This window comes from Pezoporus occidentalis, unplaced genomic scaffold (assembly GCF_034315485.1).
Source record: "Pezoporus occidentalis ecotype Australia unplaced genomic scaffold, CSIRO_AGI_Poc_V1 ctg2, whole genome shotgun sequence".
NCBI lineage: Eukaryota > Metazoa > Chordata > Aves > Psittaciformes > Psittacidae > Pezoporus > Pezoporus occidentalis.
The window spans coordinates 20,585,240-20,611,038 of record NW_026913855.1 but is presented as its reverse complement, the minus strand read 5'-3'; the positions used below and the strand labels follow the sequence as shown (position 1 = coordinate 20,611,038).

The 25,799-nt window shown below is 40.5% G+C and overlaps 1 protein-coding gene across 2 annotated transcripts in view; it reads left to right on the top strand.

Annotated features, from left to right (window-relative positions):
* The first annotated feature begins 12,880 nt into the window (after positions 1 to 12,880).
* RECK (reversion inducing cysteine rich protein with kazal motifs) overlaps positions 12,881 to 25,799 on the top strand; it is a 49,114-nt gene continuing 36,195 nt past the window's right edge. The window contains exons 1-4 of one of the 2 annotated variants that reach the window (XM_062618098.1): positions 12,881 to 13,044; positions 16,749 to 16,807; positions 22,937 to 23,011; positions 25,428 to 25,464. In XM_062618098.1, coding sequence (XP_062474082.1) covers positions 12,966 to 13,044; positions 16,749 to 16,807; positions 22,937 to 23,011; positions 25,428 to 25,464 — 250 coding nt within the window. In that variant the 5' untranslated portion in view covers positions 12,881 to 12,965. The remainder of the gene's footprint in view (positions 13,045 to 16,748; positions 16,808 to 22,936; positions 23,012 to 25,427; positions 25,465 to 25,799) is intronic. The other variant, XM_062618099.1, reaches the window with a different exon arrangement.

The following is a 25,799-nucleotide window of genomic DNA, read 5'->3' as shown; positions in this document are numbered from 1 at the left end:
TGCATGCGTTGTCTTTCAGAGGAAGAAGTTTCAGGTAGGTATGGGTTTGGGTGTGATACTCTTACCTGGCAAAAAATGGGTTTACAACAAATTCCTTTCATCAGAAGGAGTTTCTGCTCGTATAAAAATGATAAAGTGGTCTGCTAATGCTGAGGCAATCAGTCTCATATATGCTATACAGATACCGATTAAGTGCCTGAGCTTCTGTGTGTCTTACAATGTAAATACCAAGTAAATACCTTGCTTGGTATTCACAAGTGAAGTAAGTAACTTCACTAGACTGCAGATGCAGTGTCCAGTAGTCCCTGCGAAACCCACAGTCTCGAATCTTCCCGAGAGTTTTCTGAAAATAAGATTGCAGTCCCTAGTCTATGCGATGTAATGGTACCTGCAATTGTTACCTCTCTTTTGAAGAGAAAAAAGAGCAAGACATGCAGATATTGTCCCAGGTGCAAATTTGCAGTGTTTGCTGGTATTAAAATAGGTATATGGAGATGAAGATTAAACATCCTTGATGTGTTTCTAATTAGCTCAATTATGAAACTGAAAAGAGCTCTCCAATTGCCAGTAGTTGGAAATTTGTGGAAGCCGTTGAAGAATTGGGCACAGGAGTTGATATTAATTTTTAATTTAATATCAGATACATTTGTGTAGGTATTTAAATGAGGGGAGAGGAGGTTTTTTTGAATGCTCTCTCTGACCTAGGGAAAGTCTGAGCCCCACACTGCATGCCTCATCTTGGCCAAAATATTTCTTCCTTTTGGTTATTTGCTTAGACTGGGACCGGGGACTGGTACATAGAGCGTGTATATGCTGGTTCAGTGGCAACCCATGGTGCAGGTATTGCACCGTATTCCTTGGTTTTAATATTTCTTTTTAGTAAAATCAGGCATTTCATTTTCAACCGCAAGGAAGGGGTGGAAAACCTGCTAGCCTTGCCAGCTAGATCCATACCTACTGAATGGATCTGGGAGATGGAGCACTGTATGTGTTGAGCTCATATCCAGGAGCTGATCCAGCTTCTCAGCTGGTGAAAGGCAATACCATGCTGTTAACTTCTTATGTTTAATGTCAAATCTTGCCATTTTTTATTTTTTCCTTAAATCCTAGTTGTAGGAATAAAATAGTTCACTGAAATACTTCCAATTTTATCCTGTATAAAAGCTTTTCCAAAAAATGGTGGAAAATACTGATTGCACTCTTTCTCAGAAACCAGAAGGAAAAGTCAATCTGATTCATTCAAATAAAGAATGTCTCTTTGTTTGTAGGATTATTTTGAGGGCTTTTAGCTTATGGTTAAGAGAGAGAGACATAAAGCTTCCAAGGACTGCACATAAGTAGTAGATTTCTCAGCTTTCCCTTCCCACGTTGCATTGAAGAGTTTCTGAAGCGTGTTTGTGTGTGTTGGTGCAGGGTAGACCTGCACAGGAAACCAAAAATGCCATGTTTTGATTGATGAAGTTAAAGGTAAAACACACACGAAAACCCACATAAGAGATTAAATGTGCATTTGAAGTTTACACTCATCATCATCTCTTGCAGAGGTATATTTTAATTGCTAATGGCTGAATTGGGAGAAGTTACCAGCATTTCCAAAGCAATGGCTTATTATGTGGTGATGAGCACCAAAGGAAAGCACAAATGAATTAGCCTGCCTTAACACTGCGTTCCCTTCTCATTCTGCACTTTTTATTCCTCAGATGCCAGTAGTAGTCTCCTTGTCAATGATCCCATGTTTTTCGCTTACACATCCTATACATGTAATTTCTAGGATGCTGGCAAACATGCCGAGCAGTGGGGCCAGTTCCACACACACTGTGCCTCACCTAAAAAAATCCACTGTGCAGGCCAGAAGGGTTTACTCACACTTGTCTTGCAGTAAGCGTGGGTAAAGGCCTATCCCAAATCTTTCGCAAAGTCAAGCCATCATCACCTGTATATGCAGAAGAAAGTCTCTCTTGTCAAATATTGAGAGGAATGCAAATGTGTCCCCCACCACAACAGACTGACTGTCATGTAAAGGCTTCTTAAACAAGAAAAAGAAACCTTCACAAAATTATGCGTAATTTCCTGAAACCAGAGTTGTGGGTATTTGGTAAGGATTCGGCAAAGACTAGACAAGCAACGTTTTCTTGGTGAAGATAAATGAAAAGGTTATGAAGATTGCTTCCTGACTACTTTAAATGTAAGTGGAAAGACTGACTCGATCAAGAAGGAAGTTTGAAACTCTGTTTTCTCTTTCTTTTTTTTTTTTTTTTTGGCTGTTGTCTATACCAGTTCCCTTTCCCATTCATCTCCATTTTTAGGTGTTTCTCACAAAGCACCTGTACAGTCCAAGATTTGTACTTATTTTTAAATCAACTCCTTTCTGAAATGCCACCTTACTTCACTTTGTGCTGTGTAAATCATCTTACCCCTCTTTTTATGGGAAAGTAATTTTCACTTTAATTTTCTCTTCTGTAAAATGCGATAAAGGTTTTCACAAACTCCCTCAGGTTTCATGGGGTCAGCTGTGCTGCTGTCTCCCTCCTCTCATGCTGGAAAGCTTTTTCAGTTAATCCTGGCAACATCTCTTCCTTTTCTGAGTACTTCTACCTCTTAGCCTGGCCTGCGCAGTCCTTCAGGCCACAGACTTTTGATACGAGAGATGCTGGAGACCTGGGTACATGTGTGGAGATAGAAAAGAGCAAAGATGACCTTCTTGCTCTGTTCTGAAGGCTCTTTCATTAACATTCCCAGGGTATGTCCTGATTAGCATATTCATGGCTTTAGGCTTCTTGTGTCCATTATAGCCTTCTAAAGACAGTGGTAAAACTTTATACATTGTATTAGGAGAACATTACATGCCCAGTTGTTTCAGGAAGTTCAGAACAAATCTTGTTTTGTGAGCATTATGTAAAGATCAAAGCCAACACCACAGCTAGTGAAATCAGGCATGGGAAACTTGGATTGACTAATGCTGCCAACGTCCAGTTGACCAAGATTCTGAGCAATGTGATTTAGGTTACTCACAGAGGGCATGGGGATGGATAGAGAGATGTTGGGCTCTCTTGTCCACCAGAAATTTTTTGGCCACCTACTGGATGGAGTAGACTCTGTCTCCTTGAAGAACCTGGTAAGGAGAGAGCAGGGAGGACACTGTGCCTGTCCACACATGAAAATTTTCGTGTTATCTCTCGAGATGATCTTTTACCATGCCTAAGCTGGAGTACAGTAACTTTATAAGTTATTACAGATGTCTTATGTATAAGAAACACATGGAGCTGTTAGAGCAAGTCCAGAGGAGGCCCACAAGGACTATAAGGGGGCTGGAGCACCTCCCATATAAAGACAGGCTGAGGAAGTTGGGGCTGTTCAGCCTGGAGAAGAGAAGGCTGCGTGGAGACCACATAGCAGCCTAACAGTATCTGAAGGGGGGCTATAGGGATGCTGGGGAGGGACTCTTCATCAGGGACTGTAGTGATAGGACAAGGGGTAACGGGTTAAAACTTAAACAGGGGAAGTTTAGATTGGATATAAGGAGGAAGTTCTTTACCGTGAGGGTGGTGAGGCACTGGAACAGGCTACCCAAAAAAGTGGTAAATGCTCCATCCCTGGCAGTGTTCAAGGACAGAGCCTTGGGTGACATGGTCTAGTGTGAGGTGCCCCTGCCCATGGCAGGGAGTTGGAATTAGATGATCTTAAGGTCCTTTCCAAACCAAACCATTCTGTGATTCTCTGATTCTATGACTGATCAGGTTATGAATCACCCACATACAGATGTGGTTTTTCTGGCTCCATGGCAGCCTCTTTCAAACTGTCTCCCTAGATGAATCCTGACACTTGGTAAGTAGGAGCTACAAGTCCTAGCACTGCATCTGACTGTGGGCTTGAAAGAGGCCAGGCTGAATGCACATTGTCTAATCCAGTTTTCACAAAGGAAATACTTTGAAGAATTGATGGAAGAAATCAAAGCTGATTCTCAAGCAGTATGGACTGATGGCTTTTTACCCAGGCAAGTGTCTCCAATACCCTATTCAAAACAGCACTGAGACAGTGACACAGAGTGAGAAATGAAGTTATTCTCCTTGAGGAAGGCTTGGGAGACATCTGACAAGCCAAAAATAACTACAGAAAGCAAAGCATCATAGCAAGGAACATAATGCAGGTATTTTTGAAACTCTTAATAAAGAAATGGCTGCGCAAGACTAAAAACATGATCTCATGCAATAAAAATTCAAAAGATGTGAAAATTATGATTTATATCAATGATGAAAAATCAAGGCTAAGAAAGTGAGAAAGAAAGAGACCAAGCTGTTTCACTAGCAGTTCTCATGCCATCTGTGCATATGAGGAGGTGCTAGACAGAATTTTGCTGATGCATCCTATTTTGAAGGCGATGTTGAAGTTAACACAAGTACTGCATTGTCTGTGCTGTTATTTTTGTTCTTTCATACAGAAAATCATTCCAGTATCAATTTGTTTTCATACAGACTTTGAACAACAGCAAAAAGACCCCAAAACATGGACTGTTGCTATCTAGGCAGCTAGAACACCAAGGTGCAAAGAAAGCTCATCTCTAGCAGAGAACAGAGGAGAGAAGTGATAACCACTGAAGGAAAACATGATCCTTATATAGGAGTGGAAGTTTTATTCTGTTTCTGTATCAATCTTCTCCAGTCTAGTGAAAGGATATAAAGCAAGCTGGAAAATACTGATATAGTAGATTGTTTCTCCTGTGAATATAGAGTATAAGTTATCCCTGATTATTCCATTCTGCAAAGGGCATCTTGCTGATGGCTTAAAGGAGCCAGAAAAGGCAGTGAGCTTTGGCATCCTAGTCTGTGATTTGGCTTCATCCCTTGCTTTAAGAGGAAAGCAGCTGATAGCTTTATCCTGTAGCAAGTACTACTGGGCAGCAAACTTTTCTGTTAGCAGACACAGTCCATGTTTTAGTCTCCCACTGGATGCTCCAATTTGCAGTTACTTAGAAAAGGACCACAGTTAATTCACATGGTAAAAATACACAATGCAATTGTAGACAAGTAGCATATCATGGAATGTGAAGACCATATCTGTGGGTAGGACAGAAATTTGATGCAGTTGTGAAAATTCTAGTATTGCTAATGTTTCTAGGCTGTTCATTGTGACAGTTGTATGTTCCAGGCTGGAGAAAGTAGGTTTTCCATTCAGGTGTGGTTTTTTTGCACGTGCAGTCATGTCATGCTCTGTTAGAAAAGCTACACTGGGATCTCTTGGGAAGGGAGAGATTTTTCTGCCAGAAGCTTTACAGCTATTGATGTTTACCCTAGGTTTACAGCACAGTACTCTCCCGTCTTGTGCTAAAAGTCCAGGATTTGGGTATTTCGATTCTGGTTTTGCTGCAACTGACTGTCCTACTTAGATTGAAACAGGACATCTCCCTGCCAAAAAAAAAACCACACCCATATCTACAAAGACAGAGAATTATTCTGCGTGGAGGATCACAAGCATTCAGTTCTTGTAAAGTATTTTTGTTAGTCTCAGTCAAGTTCTTCATTGCACTATGCATGCTTAAAGTTTGGCATTTCCCACACTCAGTTTTGTATGTGTCTTATTTACTGATGCATTAAAATAAACAGTTTATAGAGAAGGAGGACTCACTTGACTGATCAAGAAATCAGGCCAGGTTGGACAGGGCACTAAGCAACCTGGCCTAGTGGAAGGTGTCCCTGCCCATGGCAGGAGAGCTTGAACTAGATGATCTTAAGGTCCTTTCCAACCCAAACCATTCTATGATTCTGTACCCAAGAAAAGTAAATATGTGCATTTTAAAGGGAAACTATTTTAATTCTCAGTTATCAAAGACAGTAAGAACTTAGCTCCGAATTTTTGAATATATAGAATGATAGACTAGTTTGGGTTGAAATGGACCTTCAAAGGCCTTCTAGTCCAATGCCCCTGCAATGAGCAGGGACATTTCAACTAGATGGTGGGGGAGCTTTAAAGTTATTCTTTAGGATCTGAAATCTGATCAAATCTGGTGTGTTTTCAAAATTAAGAGGTTATTTTGCTGTAGTGGGCATTATTTAAAGCTGCCTAATATAAAAAGTTCCATTTGATCCTCATGTCCCTGTGTCATGATGATGGTAAGGACAACTGCATATGGAGAACCCACTGGCCCACATCACAGTGTGCCTGAGCAGGTGCAGACTATGCTGCGTGTGCCCAGCTCTCTGCAGCCAAGGAGCATTCAGGCAGCACTTGCTCCTGCCAGCCCACTGCCTTATCCCAGTGCACTACTCCTTCTTATCAAAAACCATGACTCCCTCTCTCCATTCTTGTCAGATGCATGTGGCTTTTCCATTCCTAGCAAAGATATCAGTTCTCTAATAACCTCCATCACTGTTAATGTGTAAATTATGCATATATATATTTATTACAAACAGTTACAGAAGTTAGACTAAGTAAAGTACCTTTTGACATTTTTATTAAGGTATTTTGAGAAATATTCAGGATTAATTCATACTAGCCAAATTCTACCCTAATTCACTCATGTCACTCAAGTGTAGGTATAGATGGGAACAGGCTGTTCTGTAATTCATAATAACTATAATGTCATCTTGACAGAGCTTGCTAGCTAATGTATGGAATAGCAAGAAAAAAAGAATTTTATTTTAACTAAAGCTGATTAGTTTTAGTTAGCTTAAAACTGATTTAAATAGTACTACACAAACTGGTAGCAAAAAAGTGGTATTTTATGCCTTGCCCTTTCTTTTTTATCTGCCAGTCTACACTGACTTCTTTTCCTGTTTGAAACTAGAAGCAACTGCATAGTTGTCAATTAGCAGCATAAATGATTTCATACCACCCACACCCACTTTTGCAAAGCTTGCAGACTGTATTCATACGGAAATGTATGTATAGCAGTGAATGAATTACACAGAGTTCTTCAAAGATTACTAATTGAGAGAGTCTTGTAATTGCTAAAACATGGAGGAAAATGTATAAAGGACTTCGGATGCTTTAAAATATCTCAGTGTAGGTGCAGGTTATGATGCAATTTTTAACGCAATCCCATAGTACAGCAAAACATAAAAATAACCTTTGGAAAATATTCCAGCAGCAATTTGGCCCTTAAGCACCATATGGAGAAGTAACTAATCCTATATACAAGTAGATGATTCAGTAGGATAATCCACAGAAGAATTAGCATATGGCATTCTCAGTGTTCTTCAACATATCCTTTTCTATCTCCAGCCCATACTTATGATATGCTGGCAAATGCACTGCTGATACGGAAGCCTGACTTGAAAAGCAAAATGAATATCCATTCTATCTGTATTCAAAGACACAGATGTGTCATCACTTGCTAAATGCTGTTATTTGTCCTCTTGGATGGTGAGCCAAAGCCAGAAAGAAGATAGGATTTTGACTGGCCCATCTTTACTACAGTACAGGTATGACAGACTTCATATTTAGACACTTGAGTTTAGATTCAGGTTTAGGTCATTAGGATGGTTGAAGGATTTGACTGGACTGAACATGATTCTGGTTGAAGTATTGGTTTTCCACATTTTGAAGAGATCAATTTTCTGCTCTGCAAACTCTGGAACTTTCCAATATAGTTTCTCTTGTTTTCAATTTCTTAAACTGGAAAGAAAAAAAAAGCTCTATCAATCCCTCTATGTTATTCCAGAAATCAAATTGAAATTATCTTCTCTCTCATTATAGAGCTTTTCACAAGAAGGTGCTCCACATGCAAGCAACTCTGGCCTGCCCTGTGTTGAAGGCAGCAAATTGATAGTTACATTAATACATAACTCCATTATAGACAGTATAGAGTACAAAATTCTATACAGCATACAAAGCAGTATAGAGAGTAAAATGGATCTGACCAAATAGCATAAATGTAAATGTATCTTCCTGACATTTGTTAGGGTTTTTTTTTTACCATCACCTTCTCTAACATGGAAGGATAGAGTAATTAGGCTTTACTGACACAGTTTTTCTATGTCAAAGAGAATGAATTGTCTTTATGCTTCCATCAGTCAACAACATGTTTTTAAATTATCCCTTTCATAAGCTCTGTTACCAAGAAGTGTATTTTACTTCACTGAGCATTCTCATTTGAAGGGAAGCAGACATGTTTCTAATCCCATAACTGATTTCAGGGGTTTTAAATTTAGACTGACAGGCGACTTCAGTTTCAGGTTATTTGCTCTGTTGAGAAAAGTTATGAAAGGTAAAGCAGAACCAGGTTGTTTTTTTTTTTTATGGCACGTTTTATGAACATCAAGACTTCCTGTTTCAGCAAACATGAGATCTATTTTAAATTCTTTTCCAAATGATGGAATAGTTTCTTAACTTACAATGACAGAATCTTGTTTACTTTTTTACTACTTTTCTAGCAAATTATAATTAATTCTATACTCCACACTTCTTTAATCACTTTCAGTTGGCTGTCCTTCCAGACTTGATGTATGCACATTAATTGTTTGCCTGTGGCAAGATTTTATGAACTCTAATATGCACCACATGTTCGACTTGCTTAAAATTAATTGCAGACATTGTATTTAGCATTAATGTACATCTTTATTGGCTTTAATTTCACATCTGTCTTGCTTTATATACAACTTTATCAGTGTAACTGATGTGTGTAATAGCAACCACCAAACCTTGCTTTTGTATTTGTGTTTTACCTATTAATACAATTTTTGTTTCTGTGGTTTTGCAAAAAAAAGTGAAGTAAATTGAAAATAAATTAATCTTTCTTATTCGCTATTTGGAAAGTCAACTGCAAAATACTGTGTGAGATCTAGTGGTGAAAAAATAAAGCAGCTATGGTTTGCCTGTACAAAAAGGTTTGCCTGTTTAAGAACAAAATCTCTTTGAAAGAGGATTTGCTGTGGTGATCCATTCTTAGAATGAAGAAACAAGAGACCACCTCACTTACTAGCTAGCAGCTTGCTAGGGCAGTCCCACAGATGGTTCCACAATTCCTATCAGTTCATGCACAGGCAGGCACATTTCAGGTAGCTGTAAACCCCTACCTAGCTGCAACACAGAGATGAAATGGAAACAAGCCTCAGCACAGAAAAGCTACTCAACATGCACTAAAAATCTGGCATCGGCTTATCATGCAGGTATCTAGTTGCTGATACACAGATTAGACAAATTAATGCAAATTAGGGTATGTCTGCAAATTGTACGGTGTAGATATCTAAGAATCACAGCAGAGCAATTTTTAACATGTTTGTAGCTAAAACACAATGGCTTTAGTAGTTACCAAGAAGGAAAATGCTACTGGCTTCCAGAATGCAATAAGAATACAAGGTATACATGGTGAAAACAACCTTTTATCTTATATAGTACCATGTTAAAAGGGTGACTGTATATTGGTTCTTAAAGATCTTAAAAACTTGCGAAGCCAGATTTATGGTGCACAGAATTCATGTACATCTCAAACCAGATATACTAATACGTTAAATTCAAATATAGAACAATATAGAAACATATAGAGATATGCCACATTGGAGCACCTCCTGTATGAAGATAGGTTGAGGAAGTTGGGGCTGTTCAGCCTGGAGAAGAGAAGGCTGCGTGGAGACCTCATAGCAGCCTTCCAGTATCTGAAGGGGGATGCTGGGGAGGGACTCTTCATTAGGGACTGCAGTGACAGGACAAGGGGTAACAGGTTCAAACTTAAACAGGGGAAGTTTAGACTGGATATAAGGAGGAAATTCTTTCCTGTTAGGGTGGTGAGGCACTGCAATAGGTTGCCAAGGGAGGCTGTGAATGCTCCATCCCTGGCAGTGCTCAAGACCAGGTTGGATGAAGCCATGGGTGAGATAGTTTAGTGTGAGGTGTCCCTGCCCATGGCAGGGGGGTTGGAACTAGATGATCTCAAGATCCTTTTCCAACCCTAACCATTCTATGATTCTATGATAATATGGCATTGTTTTACTTTCTGAAGGGATGCTGATCAGGTCAGATCTCTTCCAGTAAAACATATGTGTGGACCAGGAATTCAGACCATGAGTACATCAAAAAGTTCACCTATTGCTGAAGGAGACTTCACATAAAATACAAAGTAGTATTCCAACCTTTTAAAGTTTCAGCAATTTTTAGGATAAGAAAGCAGGATCAAATGCTAGTCAGAACAAAATATAATGAACTAACTGTTCAAGCTAATACAAAATAATACAGATGAGGGAGCAGATTTTATTATATTCTAAGCAACAAGAAGTACAGCATATAGAAGAGAATGACAGAATCATGGAACTGTTCAGATTGGAAAGGACCTTAAGCTCATCTAGTTTCATGGGCAGGGATGCCCCACACTAGACTAGGTCACTCAAAGCCCCGTCCAGCCTGGCCTTCAACACTGCCAGGGATGGGGCAGTCACAGCTTCCTTGGGCAGCCTGTACAGGGCCTCACCACTCTCACAGCAATGAATTTCTTCCTTATATCTAACCTAAATCTCCCCTGTTTAAGTTTAATCTTGTTACTCTTTGTCCTATCACTACCGACCCTGATGAAGAGTCCCTCTCCAGCATCCTTATAGGCTCCCTTCAGTTACTGGAAGGCTGCTATGAGGTCTCCATGCAACCTTCTCTTCTCCAGGCTGAACAGCCCCAGTTTCCTGAGCCTGTCTTTTTATGAGAAGGAATAAAGTATTCCTTGTCCCTCAGCAAATGCCAGGAGCAGCAAAAAATAAAATACATTTGCAGAGGAGTTTCTGTCTTATCACCAGACTTCAAAAGCATGCTGTCAGTATACTTGCTTTACAGTGAAGTATTTACTTATTTCAAGCCCCCAAATTCCACTTCTCATTGTTCTCATTGGTTTTGTTTTAAAAAGACCAACATATACAGTTTAACAGGAAAATGGTGTGCAGATCCAACATCCAAACCCCCAACAAACGAAAGTCTTTGCTTTCTAGAACAATGAATGGGGTTAAAATTCATACTGTCCTTACTGAAAGCCAAATTTTAAAACCTTTTGTTATTTCAAAGTTCAATTCTCTTCTTTAAAGTAAAGGAAATAATTTCAGTGGTCTGTTATTTCTTCTGGAACTGACATGGTGACTTGAAGTGATAATGCAGAGCATTTATATTACCAGGCATACTTGCACCTTTCCTCTGCCTATTCATTTCTGGGGTAAATTATTGTTGATAATGACTTCACACATAAATGGCATTCAGCACATTCACAGCAGAGTCCACCCTCATCAAAATGAAGCCAAATTAAACCATTTAGCATGGGGGGGGGGGGGGGGGGGTTGGAAATTGCATCTAATCAATTCAGGCCCCTTGTATTTTCAGAGAAATGAAACCAGCCTGCAAATTTAAACATCTGGCTAATTCTGCTTTTGGATCTACTGCCACCTCGTGGACTCGTGATGAATTTTAAGTCCCGAAGTACTTGGCAGATGGAAAATTAACAAAAACTAGCCTCTGGGGCAAAAGCCCAGCTATCTAACTGACGTGTAAGCCCACTTACATAGAGGATCATTACTGTCCTGGTGTGGAAAGGCTGCTTTGTTGTTGTTTTTGTTTGAGTGTGGGGTTTTTCTGGTTGGTTGCTTGTTATTTTTATAACCAGGTTACATTTGCCACTTTTCAGCTTCTTAAATTCACAATTACAGCATCAACTTTAATTTGACTTCAGATTAAAATACAACTAAATCACAGAAGCACAGAATGGTTTGGGTTGGAGGGGAGCTTAAACCTCATTCGGTTCTAACCACTAGAGCAGGTTGCTCCAAGCCCCATCCAACCTGGCCTTGAACACTGCCAGGGATGGGGCAGCCACAGCTTCTCTGGGCAACCTGTGCCAGGGCCTCACCACCCTCACAGGGAAGAACTTCTTCCTCAGATCTCATCTCAATCTCCCCTCTGTCAGTTTAAAGCCATTCCCCTTGTCCTATCACTACCTACCCTTGTCAAAAGTCCCTCTCCAGCTTCTTGTTGGCCCTTTCAGGCACTTGAAGCTGCTCTAAGGTGTCCCCAGAGCCTTCTTCTCCAGGCTGAACAAGCCCAGCTCTCAGCCTGTCTTCATTGCAGAGCTGCTCCAGCCCTCAGAGCATCTTTGCGGCCTCCTCTGGACTTGCTCCATCAGCTCCATGTTCTTCTTATACTGGGGCCTCAGAGCTGGTGGGGTCTCATGAGAGCAGAGGGGAGATTCCCCTCCCTCGACCTGCTGGTCATGCTGCTGGTGATGCAGCCCATGACACGGTTGGTTTCTGGGCTGCAAGTGCACACTACCGGATCATGGTGAGCTGCTTGTCAGTGAATTCCCTTAGGTACTTCTCAGGGCTGTTCTCAATCCAGTCCCCCAGGCCTGTATTTGTGCTTGGGACTGCCCTCATCCATGCGCAGGACCTTGCACTTGGCCTTGTTGAACTTCATGAGGTTCACACCGACCCACCTCTCCAGCGTGCCCAAGTCCCTCTGGATCCCAGCCCTTCCCTCCAGCATGTCTGCCACACCACACAGCTCAGTGTCATCGGCAAGCTTGCTGAGGGTGCTCGATCCCACTGTCCATGTCTCCGACAAACATGTTGAAAAGGACCGATCCCAACACGGACCCCCACGGGACATCGCTCGTCACTGGTCTCCACTTGGAGACAGACCCATTGACCCGCGGCGAAGGCCCTACAGAACCGGTGCCCTCGGGGCAGCCCAGTCCCGCCATCCGCGCCGCAGCACCGGGGAGGCAGCGGCTCTGTGGCGGAGCAGGCCCCGCCGCTTTCTGCCCGGCACCTACCCCACCGAGCGGCGCAAGACACAGCCCCCCGCGGGGATGGCGGCGGCGGCGCCCGCCCGCTGGAACGTCCGCGGCGGCCACGGGGAGGAGGCGGGACCTGACGGCGGAGCCGCAGCCAATGGGGGTGTCAGGAGGCAGCGCAGGGCCGGGAGCGGGCGCTGCCGGCGTCAGAATCAGCCAGTGTGGCGGGCGGGGGGCGTGAGGCGGGGCCGCGCGGCGAGCTCGCGGCCGGGCCATGGCGGTAACGGCCGCTCAGTGGCCGTGGGGCCTGCTCTGCCTGGCGGCGGCCCCCTTACTCTTCCCTACAGTAGACGGTGAGTAGCGAGGTGCAGAGGATGGAGGGGAGGTGGTTCCGCGGGTCCCTCTTCAACAACATGGCGCAGGGACGAGGCCGCCCGCGGGGTGCCGAAGCCTTGGGGCGGTGGCGTCGACCGCGGGGATGGGGCGCGGCCCGGCGCCGCGGGTCACTCGTGTCTCGCCGCAGCTGGGGGCGGGCTGCCTGGAGCCGCGGGGTAAGGAGGGCGGCATCGTGGCATCGGCTGCCGCCCGCACCTGCCCCACGGGAGCGGGAGGGTGGTGGGCGAGGGGCCGCCAAAGGTGAGGGTGGGGGCGGCTCCTTGAGTGCCCGCGGGGCAGCGTCGCCTTCCTTGTGTCGGTCCTTTTACCGCTGCTGCTGTCTCGGCGTCGTGTCCCCCCGTGGAATGCGCCCGCCTGAAACCCTGACGTGAAGGCCGGCAGCCGGAGGGAGGAGGAGGCTTCAATAGCTGAGATAGGGAGGAATGGGGTGCAGGGGTACGGCCGTCTTGACCACATCCCGCCTGGCAGTGTCTTGGGATAGACAGACCTTTTATACCTGGTTACATGACTTGAGAGGCTGGGATTCGTGTCTTCGGCTGTTATGCTGGCAGTAGGTAAATAACCAAGATTGTGGTTTGAAATGGAGAAAAGCTGGTGTCTTGCTCCGTATCAGTAAAACCTGACTTACAGATCGCTATATGAAGTGTCAGAACAGGCCTCGTATTCCAGGGCTTGTATTCCTTGTGGTTTTGCTAACCTTTTCAATAAGAAAAATGCTATTGAACAGGGTATTGGATTTTTTATTTTTTTTTTTTAAAGTGAAGGCAAGACTTTTAATAGAGAGAAAGATGTTGGTAGAATAGTTTCCTGTGTTACAGTTGTGATAGTAGATAACTTATTGACAGGACCAAAAAATAACTAAAAGAAGGCAGCACAAGCACAGATATTGACATATAGCTTTTAATAACCAGATCATGCTGGTAATGCTGTTGGGGGAAGGGAAAATACAAAATATGTAATACTTTACAGCAGAAGACTGCAGTCATACTGAAGCATTTATGGGCATTTCATTGTTCTACGCTGATTTCTAGTGAGGCACGGTTTTAGGAAGAAGGCAGTAAAAAGCTAGTGGAGTGAAATGTGACATAATCTAGTTCAATTTTTGCTTGATAAACCTACTTATATTTCTGAAATAGCAGATCTTATCAAAGAAGGAAGCGTAGCTATTTCATAGTTTGGACATGAATAAAATTTTGAAATGAAACCTGGAAATTCTTCAGTAGAACAGGAGAAGATGGGAATAAGAAAGTAAGGGACAGACACAGAGATGTCATATAACATTTCAGAAGAGGTTAGCTGGAAAGAGGACTGAGGAAGTGTGTTTGGAATGGATATTGTTAATAACTTCCATTTCTGACTTAAGCAGGGAAGATCTCTCTGGGCGAGTTTAACTTGCTGCTTATTCAAGGTACCATCAATTGATTAGGATTTTGTATAAAAGTAATTAAATTACCATGAGGTGTAGCATATTGTTACTTCATTGTTTGGGATAATAGGTAAGACTTGAAATTCAGCAGTGGAAGTGATTGAAAAGAACTATCCTGGATGTGTGTTAACTCATCATAGAAGGATTGGAAGGCATTGAAAACTAATGGGTAAGAGGCCGCAGAGTATTAAATAATCTGTGTGAAGGAGAGTTTAATAAACATACACTGTTAAACATATGCATTGTCTCCTAAGCCAGTGTAAATTCTTTTCATAGGTTGGGAACTCCTGAATTCTTGGGTCTCTTAAACGTAGCAGTTACTCTCAATAAAAATATATATAGTGAAAAATTTCTGGGATGGTGAAACAAAACAACAAAACCATGATAGAATAGACAATGTTTCTGTTTGTAAGCCTATGCCTAAGCATGTTTGGTTGGGGTTTTTTATTTATGAAATTACTTTGCTGGGTATCTTCTTGTGAACCTGAATGTTTTACCCTGTGCTGTGTTAATATGCTTGCACTTTGCATAGGCACTGAAATTTAGAAACAAGTGCAACTGTTGCCTTAAGAAAAAGCAGTGGCTTACTGAGCATAATGCAGAAAAACCTACAGGTCCCCATATGTATCCTCAAATCAGAAAGATTTTTAAGCCATCTGTGTCATATATCTCAATCCTTTTCTGAGATTGTAGAAAACTAGCAAAAAAAAAATAAAGTAAATTTCACAATTTAATTCTTTCATCATGTTGTAAGCATGATTTTGGTGCTGTCACCATTTATTACAGGCATTTTGCTATGTTGTTTCTAGTTACTAATGGAAACATTCACCAATAGAAGAAGCCAAAGTAAGACTTTCAATTTCCTATTTGGGAATGGTAGATTTTTGCATTAAAATACAGCTTGGTCCTGTAATAGGCATTTTAAAGCATGACTATTTCAGGCAACCTTTTACATGTTTTACTTTATTCCCAGTTCTTCAGTGTTTTCAGGTTGGGGGTTTTGGTTTGTTTGTTGGGTTTGTTTGTTGGTTTTTTTTTTTCATTTTTAATAGCATTTCAGTATTGGAGAATTTTGGTGGTAATGGATTCTTCTAGGTTTTAAATTGGGTATCTTGTAACAGCTATGAGCTTTCAGATGAAAGCACTTGTATGTTGTGAAATTATCAAGGAATTCATGCCAAGATCCTCCTTAGTAGTTCAGTATCTCTTTAGTAACTAGGTACTGTGAAATACAACTTCATGTGTGATATCATTGTACAGTTGTGTTTTTTTTTCACTGTACATGTTGCTTTTATGTTGTATCAGTGTCATGTGTAGTTCAGATACAGATGAGCAAAAATCTGTAATCATTAAATGACCATGTGTGTGAAGAAGTAAAAGCTTTCAAAGAAACCTCTGCATGACTGTTTTTTTTTATACACTGCTCCAAACACTGGGCAGTGAGGATGAAAATGAATATCAAGAAGTTCTGCAGTTCATTTTGTACCGCCAAGCTTAACCCTGAAGGGATGGTAGGGGAGACAAAGCGCAACAAAGTACAATGTTAAAAATGCCACTTTAAACCTTAGTGTTTCATGAAGTCTGAGTGTTTTCAGTTCTCACTCATTTTCCTGTTGATGTGTTCGTATCTCTGTTTTGCTCTATGACTTCCATCTGGTTAGACAGAACCACTCTTGATCATCCATCACTAGTGAAACAATTTACAGTTTTGATCCAAGTTTTTAGGAAGCTAGAGTTCAGTGAACAGCTGTGTTCACCTCTGTGTGAAAAGGAGTTCTGTGAGATGATTCAGTTTACAAAGGCATATAGTTTCTATGGAGATTTAGGGGGGGGGGGGTGGGTGTTTACTTTTTAGTATTCTGTTCTTTCCTCCCTCTCTCTCCATTCCCCCCCCCCCCCCCCCCCAGTAATGAATTGCCTGATGAAGGAATCTGGCAGGTGCCAAGCTAGTTCAAGTTAAGCAGCAAAAGTGGAGCTAGAAGCAGAAGGGGAGTGAGATCTCCTTTTGGTGGCAGTTGAGTGTTCAGGGCTAATTCTGTGAGACTCCATGAATGGATCTGCAGCAGCTTTGGAACAAAAATTTCTCATGTTTTTTTTGTTTCTGGGAAGGAAAATTGCTTATGGACCAGACAAATCGTCCTGATAGGCCATCAAGTGGACACTCCTGTTCAGAAGTGACAATTAAGTGCTTCAAGTCTTTTAAATGTCTTTTTCCCTCCCCCTGCTTTTCTGTAGGCTTGTCTTGTTGTTACCATGCAAAGGACAACTTAATGTGCCGTGATGTCTGTGAACAGGTAAGCTTGTTTGAAATTTGGGTTATCCCTGAGAGTTAAAATTTTGCCTTAAACAATGATGTGGGAAGATTAGGCTTATAAACAAATGCATTCCTGTGTAAATACTATGAGTGAATTATGAGATGTAATATTATTTTTTATATATGTATAATTTTATAATGAGAAAGGTTTAAAACTATAGTCAGATTTCCTTTCATAGGTTATGGGGAAATTGACATAAATATCTGAGGTCAGGGTTTGGACAAGAAGTGCTAAGCATGTTAGGAAATGGAAGGGGTGAAGGTTTTTTACCCAGTTTCTGGATCTTGTATGTTTCCAAGTTCTGGGGAATTTAAAATGAAGAACAGGATGTTGGTCCTGTTCATTCTTCCTGTCAGTTCTTGTTTGTTACCTAAGTATCTAAGATAATCATTATGATACATGGCTTTTGAATCCAGCAAAAAACTTCTTGCTTACTCTGTTCATAAGGTGATAACAAAGGGTTGTTTGTGCTGGATTTAAGCTTGGAAAATATTTTTCCACAACTTATGTTTAGATTTCTACCTTTGGATAGTATGTTGTACAGCTGTGTATGTTTGTATTTATATAAATTTATATCCATAAAATTTTTGCATCAGTAAAGCATACATATACGTATACACAGTTTTTATCGTTACATTATACCTCCCCCATTTTCATGTCTTCGTTGCCCATTTTGGGGCTTGTCAAGCACTAAACCTGGTTATGATCAAGCTTATATTTATCTGTGATTGTACTAACAAAACTTTTAGTTTAAATTTACCTTCTCCCTCCCTAATACATTTGTAGAACACAACCAAATTCCCTTTCAGCTTTCCTACTGTTAGGCCAAACAAGGAAAAGTCTTACGTTTCCTTTGCATAAGATATTCTCTGAATTCCTATAATTATTGTTGCAGCCCTTCCAGTGTAATTTTCTCTTTGAATACAGGTAAGCAAAACTGTACATGGTATTAAAACCAGAAGTATAGCACTCCGTCTTAAAACCTGTGTTACAACATACGTGTAAGTAAGAGCAAGATATCCACATACAAATTTAACTGGCAAGTTTAGTAGCTGGATTTGGAATAATCTGACCAATTGTTTCTTCTGTTCCATTGGTTTGAAATTCCCAGTTTATCACTTGAATGCCTGTTAGTTTTTAGCCCTTCACGAAAGGCCTTTAGCTTTTTACTGTCAAATTTCATCTCATTTCTGTTATATTGGTTCTAATTATTGCGTAGAATTTTATGTGTGTTTTGTAAGATATTCAGATCTTTCCTCATCTGAATGATTCCTCTGTACTCATATAATCAGCATATTCAGAGTCTTTGTGGTGAGAGGTCTAGAACAAGTCTAAAGCAAGACTGGTATCCCAGAAATTGTTCTATAAGGAGCTGTCTTACTGACCTCGCGTCAGGCTGTTGGTAGCATCATTTTCTGAATGTTTCTTTGATGTAGGCCCACAGACTGGCTGTCTGGTATTTTTCTGCTTATTTTCATGTTCTGTAGCTTAACCATTTTGTGCAGCACAACTGCAATGCTTTGTCTTTGTTGAATCCATTTTGGAACGTATTATTTGATAGCTATGCCCTTGTCTTAAACATAGAATTTGTAGATTTACATACATGGGAGGGTGACTGTGAGGGGACAGAGTTGGCTGAATGATTTACTGTTTTCATTCTTTCTTTCTAAATACCTTTTCTAAAATATTTGCTATGTACTTGTTGTCATGTCTGTACCACCACACTGTACCATCCTGGCATAATTTATTTAATAATTAAATAAAAAAATGTTTTCTTTCTAGACTTGGTAGTTTGAGCCATAAAACACAGAAATTGCTTGCCAGGGACATCAAGGAAAGAGAGCAGGCTTGTGCCCCATACCTCTGTTTAATGCTTAGGGAATGCCAGGGACCAGGGTGCACAGACAGGAATTTGGGTGTTAACAGAGCTGATTCTTGTGAAGCGGGCCAAGCAGGAAGTGCAGATGTACTGCTTGAGACTGTGTGAACCTATTAAGTCCAGGAAGACAGTCTGTGTCACTGGCTCACGACATGTTGGAGGTCTTGACCCAGAAGGAGCTCTTGAAGAAGAATATGTCCATCCAAGTCTTGGGCTGCAGTGAAGGGATTGCCAGGTCTCTCCCTGAATCAGTGGTGGTTGTGAGAGTCGTGCTCTGATCAGCTTCTTGAACTGTCAAAGAAGCTGAGGTTAGAAGGATTGCCTCAGTGTAAACAGGAGCCAGACAGGCTCCTTTTGGAGAACCTGGAAAGCCAATAGCCTGAATTATGCATTGCATGGAAAGAAGGATGGCTAGAGGCTATGCTTAGTGGAGACTGAAAGTCTGTGGCCCCTGACAGCGGGAGGAAGTTTCTTGGCCTATCTTTGGATATGCCCTTTCAGAATAGATTTGGAGCCTCAGAAAGGTGAAGGGGAACAAAATCCATCAGGGAGCCATATTGGCCTAATCGGTTGATTGTAAACAGTGCCCCCAGGAGAAAGAATCCCTTCTGCAAAGAATGGAAGCACTCATCTACAAATGGGACTTGCTGTCTGGGATGATTTGGTTTTCAGGGGCTCAGATCTAGAATGTTGCTGAAATTGCAAGGTTTTTTTGACCCTCAGATTATCACCCATTGGCTGCTCATCTACATGGACACATGTACTGTTGAGTGAAGCCTTGCATGGGTAAAAGGGTGAAGGGCACAGGAGAACTAGATGATGTTTTCCTTGATCATGTCAGTTAAGGAAAAAAGCTTGATAAGGAGTAAGGATTTCTACTAACTTTAAATTACTTTCAGATACTTTAAGCCCTTTGAAAAGGAAAACTTGGATTACGGATTTGTTTGTCACTAAGATGATACAAACATCTAATTATTTTGCATTCTTTGTAAATATTATTCCAAGCTTAGTTTCAGTGTCATCTCCTTTTTGTGATTATTTGATTAAGGCTGTCAGATACTGTAGAAGGAATAAGTGGAACTGTTTTTCTTTAATTGATGTTTATTTCTGGGAAGTTACACAATGGTAAGGTTCCTGGAAGCATTCATCTCTGTACCACGCCAAAGATCTCTATCCAGATCCTCCTCCAAGCGTAAGAATAGTCCATCCTGGTCCTCAGGAAAACATATTAATGTTTCAGAAGGCTGGTTTGGCTAAACAGAGAAATCATGAACAAGCTTCAGTGCAGAAAGGCAGTATAGAGAAGGTAGAAGGAGGGAAGGGTTATAAAAGAAGAATTTACAAACTTTTCATAGGGGGAGGACAAGAGAGAGCAGCCATAAATTAAAACTAGAGATTTCTAGTTGACTATACAGAGGAACTTTTCCACCATGAAAACAGAGAAGCTGTGCATTCTCCATGTGCAGGGGTTTTCATGACCTGACTGGATAAAACCATGAGCAGTATGGCCTGCCTTCACAGTTGATCCTGCTTTGAGCAGGAGGTTGCAATCAATGATCTTCTGTGATCACTTCCTAACCAAATTATTTTCATATTCTATGACTGCAGAAGACCCCAAATACTACTGCAGTTCTTTTCTTGCTCTCTTCTCTAAAACCAGTACTCTTGATCTCTTGTTTTCAGTCCATGAATTTATCATGTTCCAAATTCAGAATAGAACCGTAATGTATTTCTGCTTTTGAGAGATCAAATGCATCCACGACTTAGTTATTCCTGTAATTTGTGGTTTCATATCCCACATTAATAGGTCTGTTTCCATCCCTTTTGTTGTCCAGTTTCTTGTTTTAATTAGTAAGTGTTTTACTTAATTGAGCTGCTAAAGGAACAAGAACTAACAACATTCGTGTGGGACCAGGAAATCATTTCAGTTGTGCTGAGAGCTCAATTTAACATGAACACTTCTGTGAAACTTTAAAAACCAAAACAACAAAAACGACACCAGAAAGATTGATGAGGTAAAGGTATCTTGTAGTAAGCTGTAAAGAAATTGCTACTCTTGTAAGGAACTGAGATGAGCAACACTACAAAATGGCCTAAAGGACACCTGGGAAAAAAAGATAAGTTTACATGATTCAGAATTGTGTATGAAAGTCGATGAGGTAAAGCAAGATTTCTTCCTAAGTATAGCTGTGTAAAGTAAGTTGGAAGAGTCATTTTGTCTAACTTCCTGCTCAGAGAGGTACTAGCTTCAAAATTAAATCAGGTTGATCAGAATCTTGTTAGTCATATTTTGAATATCCTCCGGAATGGGCTTTCCACAGTGGCTCAGGGGAGTCTGTTCCAGCATTAACTTACTCTCATGGTGGTTTGTTTTTTTTCCTTTGCATCCAGTTAGAATTTGTCTTGCTGCACCGTGTTACTTTTGCAGCTTGTGCTCCACTGTGCGCCTCTGAGAACAGTCTGAATTGTCTTTTGTATCATCCATCAATTCCTGGAAGACAGGAATTTAGTGTGCCTCCCCACCCTTAACCATTTAGTTTGAACTGATTTTCTTATCTTGGCCTGTCTTGATATATCATAAAGTCCAGCATCTTTTGTGGCCTTCTGCTGGACTCTCTGCAATTCATCAGTAACATTCCTTGCACAGTGGTGGCACAAAACTGGGTTTGATATTATAGTAGCCTCATCAGTGCCTAATATTTAACTTGCTGGTAGTGCAACTGCTAATGAAGAGCAATACTCTCTTAGCTCTCAGTGCTGCGCCGGTGCACTGCTGACCCATGTTCAACTTGTCACCCACCAGGACCCAATACCCTTTGTTCCAAAGCTGGTTTCTACCCAGAGAGCACCCAGCCTATACTGTTGCATAGGATTATTCCATTTCAGCTGCAAAATTCTGTGTTTGCCTTTGCTGAACTGGTTGAGTTTCCTGTCAGCCCATTGCTGCAGCTGGTTAAAACCCATCTGAATGGCAGCTCCAGCCTCTAGTATATGAATAGCAGATCCCAGTTTAGGCTCATTTATGCTCAGGATTTTTCCTGTCCTGTTCTGCAACTCACTAGTAAAGCCTTTTACAGTGTTGGTTTGTCTCCTATATTATACCACTTCTAAGTGGCCAACACTTAGACACTGAACTGCTAACTGCTAATCTTTGAGCCCTATTGCTCAATCAGTTTGTTGTCCACCTTGTAGTCCACCCATCCCATTCATGTTTCACCAGTTTGGCTCTGAAAGATATGGTGTGCGACCATGCAAAAACCTTTTTAAAGTCAAAGTAGGTAACATACAGTCTTCTCCATTTTTACTAAACCAGTATTTTAGTTATGGAAAGCTATCAGACTAAGTCTGCCCTTGATATGGCTGTGCTGACTGCTCCCAGTCACCTCCCGTCCTTCTTGTGCCTTGACATGACTTCTGTGAGGATTTGTGCCACAATCTTCCTGCAGGGCAAGGTTAGGCTGAACAGCCTGTCGTTCTGAAAATTGTCTTTCTCATCTTTCTAATGGATATGATGTTTGTCTCTTCTTTAGTCATCTGGAACCTCATCCAATCGCCATGGTCTTCCAAAAATGGCAGTAAAGCTTCCTTGCGATAACAGTGTCAAGCTTCTCAACATCCTCAGTTGCATCCCATCCAGTCTCATGAATTTTTGAGTGTTCAGTTTGCTTAGGTGGTGCTTAACTTAATCTTGGTTAGCTGTGGTGTCAAGGTTTAAGTCCCGCCCGTAACTGAACCCAAGATGTGGTAGTATTCATGCCCCTGTTAATTTTGGTTATCTCTTTAACTAGTCTAGGTTTTGTTTCTTTGTTCCACAAAATTTTCTTGTTTCAGGGTTTGTTTTGGAAGGAGTTGAGTTGCCTGAGGTGGTGTAGCATGTAGCAGAAGATTAATAAAGAGTTGTATAATATTTTGGTATGTGGGACAAAAATCCACTATGTTTTTCACGCTACCTGTTCAACAGAAACTCTGATTGAAGTATTGGAGGAGGAAATTCTCATTCACTTCTAAATATAGAAATTCTTTTCTTCATTGAAAAATGCAACATATTTGAAAGAATATAGATACATAAAAGAGATTATTAACTTTGCATTGTTCGTATATTATCTGTTAGCCAAAGTTGTGGAAGGGTAGATAGTAGTGTAACTAAAAATCACTGAATCAATTGAAAAAAGTATCCAATGTATAGATATAGTCTATGTGGTTTAAGGTGTGGGTTTTTTTCCCAACAGATTTTGTCTTCTAAAAGTGATTCCCGCTTGAAGCACTTACTGCAGCGAGCACCTGAGTATTGCCCAGAATCAATGGTAAGGCTTGCTAGTTTTTAATTAAAGAAACCAATCTTAAGTTTTGCTTGCAAAAGTAAAGTTTTAAAATTATTTGCTTCTATTTACTCACTGAGTCTTGAGCTCATAGAACATGTATGTATGTCTGCAAGCTTTTTCTTCCTTGTTATGACTAGAAAAATTCTTATAATGAGATTTGATCCTTGAAGTAGGACTTACTTTTACGGTAAGCTTGCAACAATACGGGACTTGACAATTTTCTAGGTGCCCTGGTTGTGTAGGCTAAGAAATGCCTTAAAAATCTGACCTATGTTGTAAAAAAAAAAATACGCTGGGTGGTTGACACTTGAATGTTGATGGCTGGGACTAAAATTAGGTAACATGTTCCAGTTTGTGTATGGGACAAAGCTGTAAGGTCTTGTTTGGGCTAAAGCAAGGAGAACCTCATAGCTGCTCTGAATGGTTTATGGCCATATCTGACAAACTGAATTAATGCTTTTATTGGTTAGGTAAGATATTATTTGGTTAAGTAATATTATAGTTTCCTAAAAGTGCTGTAGTGTGTCACTAAAAAAAATAAAAATGAAGTAATCTGCTCCCTGTCTTAAAGATTATCTAATGGGGAAAGAGATAGGTGCTGTTACTCAGACTGTAAATTCTGACGGTTTTATCTCTTGGCAGCTTAGAATCTCTCAACACACTTGCTCTCAGAAAGGTCTGCTTTTTTCTTGTAATTTTGTTATTTCTAAACAGTATCAATACTGTTTCCAGCTAGCTCAAAACACATACTCAGCTCAAATGGGCACTACGTATAAACAGTAAATCTGAGAATAACAGAATAACAATTTATTAGCAACTTTGAAAGAGTGTCTTTGCTTGTAGATCCTTTCCTCCTGTGTGTCAGAAGCATGTTTTTTCAGTGTTTTGTTTCTTTCAATCATCGGCTCTAAGGCCTTGGAAGGTTACAGACAGCCATGAGTAGGAGTAAAACCGATGACATGAAAACATACTGAAGTGGTGAATAGACTTTGTTTTGGTACTATATCTTTTATTTCCTTATAAGAAGAGTAGAATTTATCTGTATAGTAGAGGAGTGCATTTTTAGATGACAGGATTGAAGAGTATCTGAAAGGGGAAAAATGCTTGACACAATGATTTTTTTATTATTTTTTTTTTAAACTCCAATTACCATCTCTATAAATGGCAAGTTTACTGTCCAGTGATTGTTATATTAAATTAATATCACTGAACTGGTAATATTTATAAACTTTTGGAAAAGACATCTAGATACTGATTCAGAGAAAACTCCAGGAACAAACTTGCCAGCAGAATTTCAAGTTGACAAGCAGGTATTCTTTATTGCGGTGCCGGGAGACACGGGGGATAGCTCCTCCTAACGTGTGTCCCCGAATTGCTATACAGGTCATCCTTATATGGTCACTGAGCATATTACATCATTTTCCAAAAAGTTTCCGGCATGCATACAAAAATGTGGTGGCCTTTAAGGGTCATTTACTTTTCCCAACAAGCTTAATTAACATTACACACATAGCAATCATCCTGGCCTTCTATTTATCAGTTAGTTTAACTGCTCTCATCCTGGACATCTGCTAGTCCCAGGTACTCCCCATCCCCAGGTCCTGTCCTTCTATTCTGCTTTTCTCATACCTTTTGTACTGAGGTCCTGAGGGCCTGAAACTACCTTCAAGCACCGCAGTTATTTTCCATTACAAAGCCATCAAACTTAACATTACTTAGAACTGATTACATTTTGTATTTTTGTGCCTCCTTGTCTCAATATGGAATAGTTAAGAGTTCAACCTAATACCATATTTGCTCTTTTCAGATACCACCTGTCTTAGGAGAAGTGTTACAGTGACATTCCATGGATAAGCAGATAGATTATAAATTTAATCAGATGGTCTATTTTCTCAAGCACTACTTACAGACATCGTGTTGTCTATATTCCTTCAAGTAACATGATGGAAAGGGTATCGCCTGGTGTAAGTAGTACAGTAACTGTCAGCTGAATCAATGGGGCAGAACTAGTAGAAGTAGCAGCTTTTTACTCTTTTCTTTTGAGCTGACTTTGACTCTTACTTAAGTGGGAAACCACTGCAGATGCAGAGGAGGACAGTTTTAGATCATTAGATACACATTCATTACAACTTTAGAAAGCTCCAGGTAATCACATGATGTTCTACACCTCCAAAACCACTTCTGTTGATTCCATACTCTTTTGATGGCAGTCTTCTCATCAAAGCAAGTGGTACTCAACTTACATCTCATAGCACTTCTTCAAAAGATGTTTAGGTGTAATTCTTCCAGTAGGATATTTAAAACCCAGGGCAAAAATGCTAAAGATGGTGTTTTGTGTCTGCTAGAAATTCTTTTCTTCTCTAGACTTACTTTTGCTTACTTGCATTTTACTTTTCAGGGAGAAGTGTGGGGTTGTATAAATTCTTCTTTGCCAGGTAAGAAATACTAGTTTAATATTGAGTCATGTTGCTTTTTCACCATATGCATGTTTTATACCACCTGCACCATTTCATGGTAACTTTCATTATGCTTCCATTATAAACAGTTTGGTGTCTAGTTTACTTTAGTAGAAACTGAGTTACCTGTGCATTTTTTAACACTTCTTTTTCTAGTTAGAAAATATTTAATATGTTTGTATGATTAAACACATGTGGTTCTGTTACACATCCAAGAAACATCCAAGCTTCTTTCCTTCTAAAGTTTTCTGTTGGTTTTAGTTTTAGTATACTTTAGCCTGGATTATTGCAACTTTGCTGCAGATGCAGTGTAA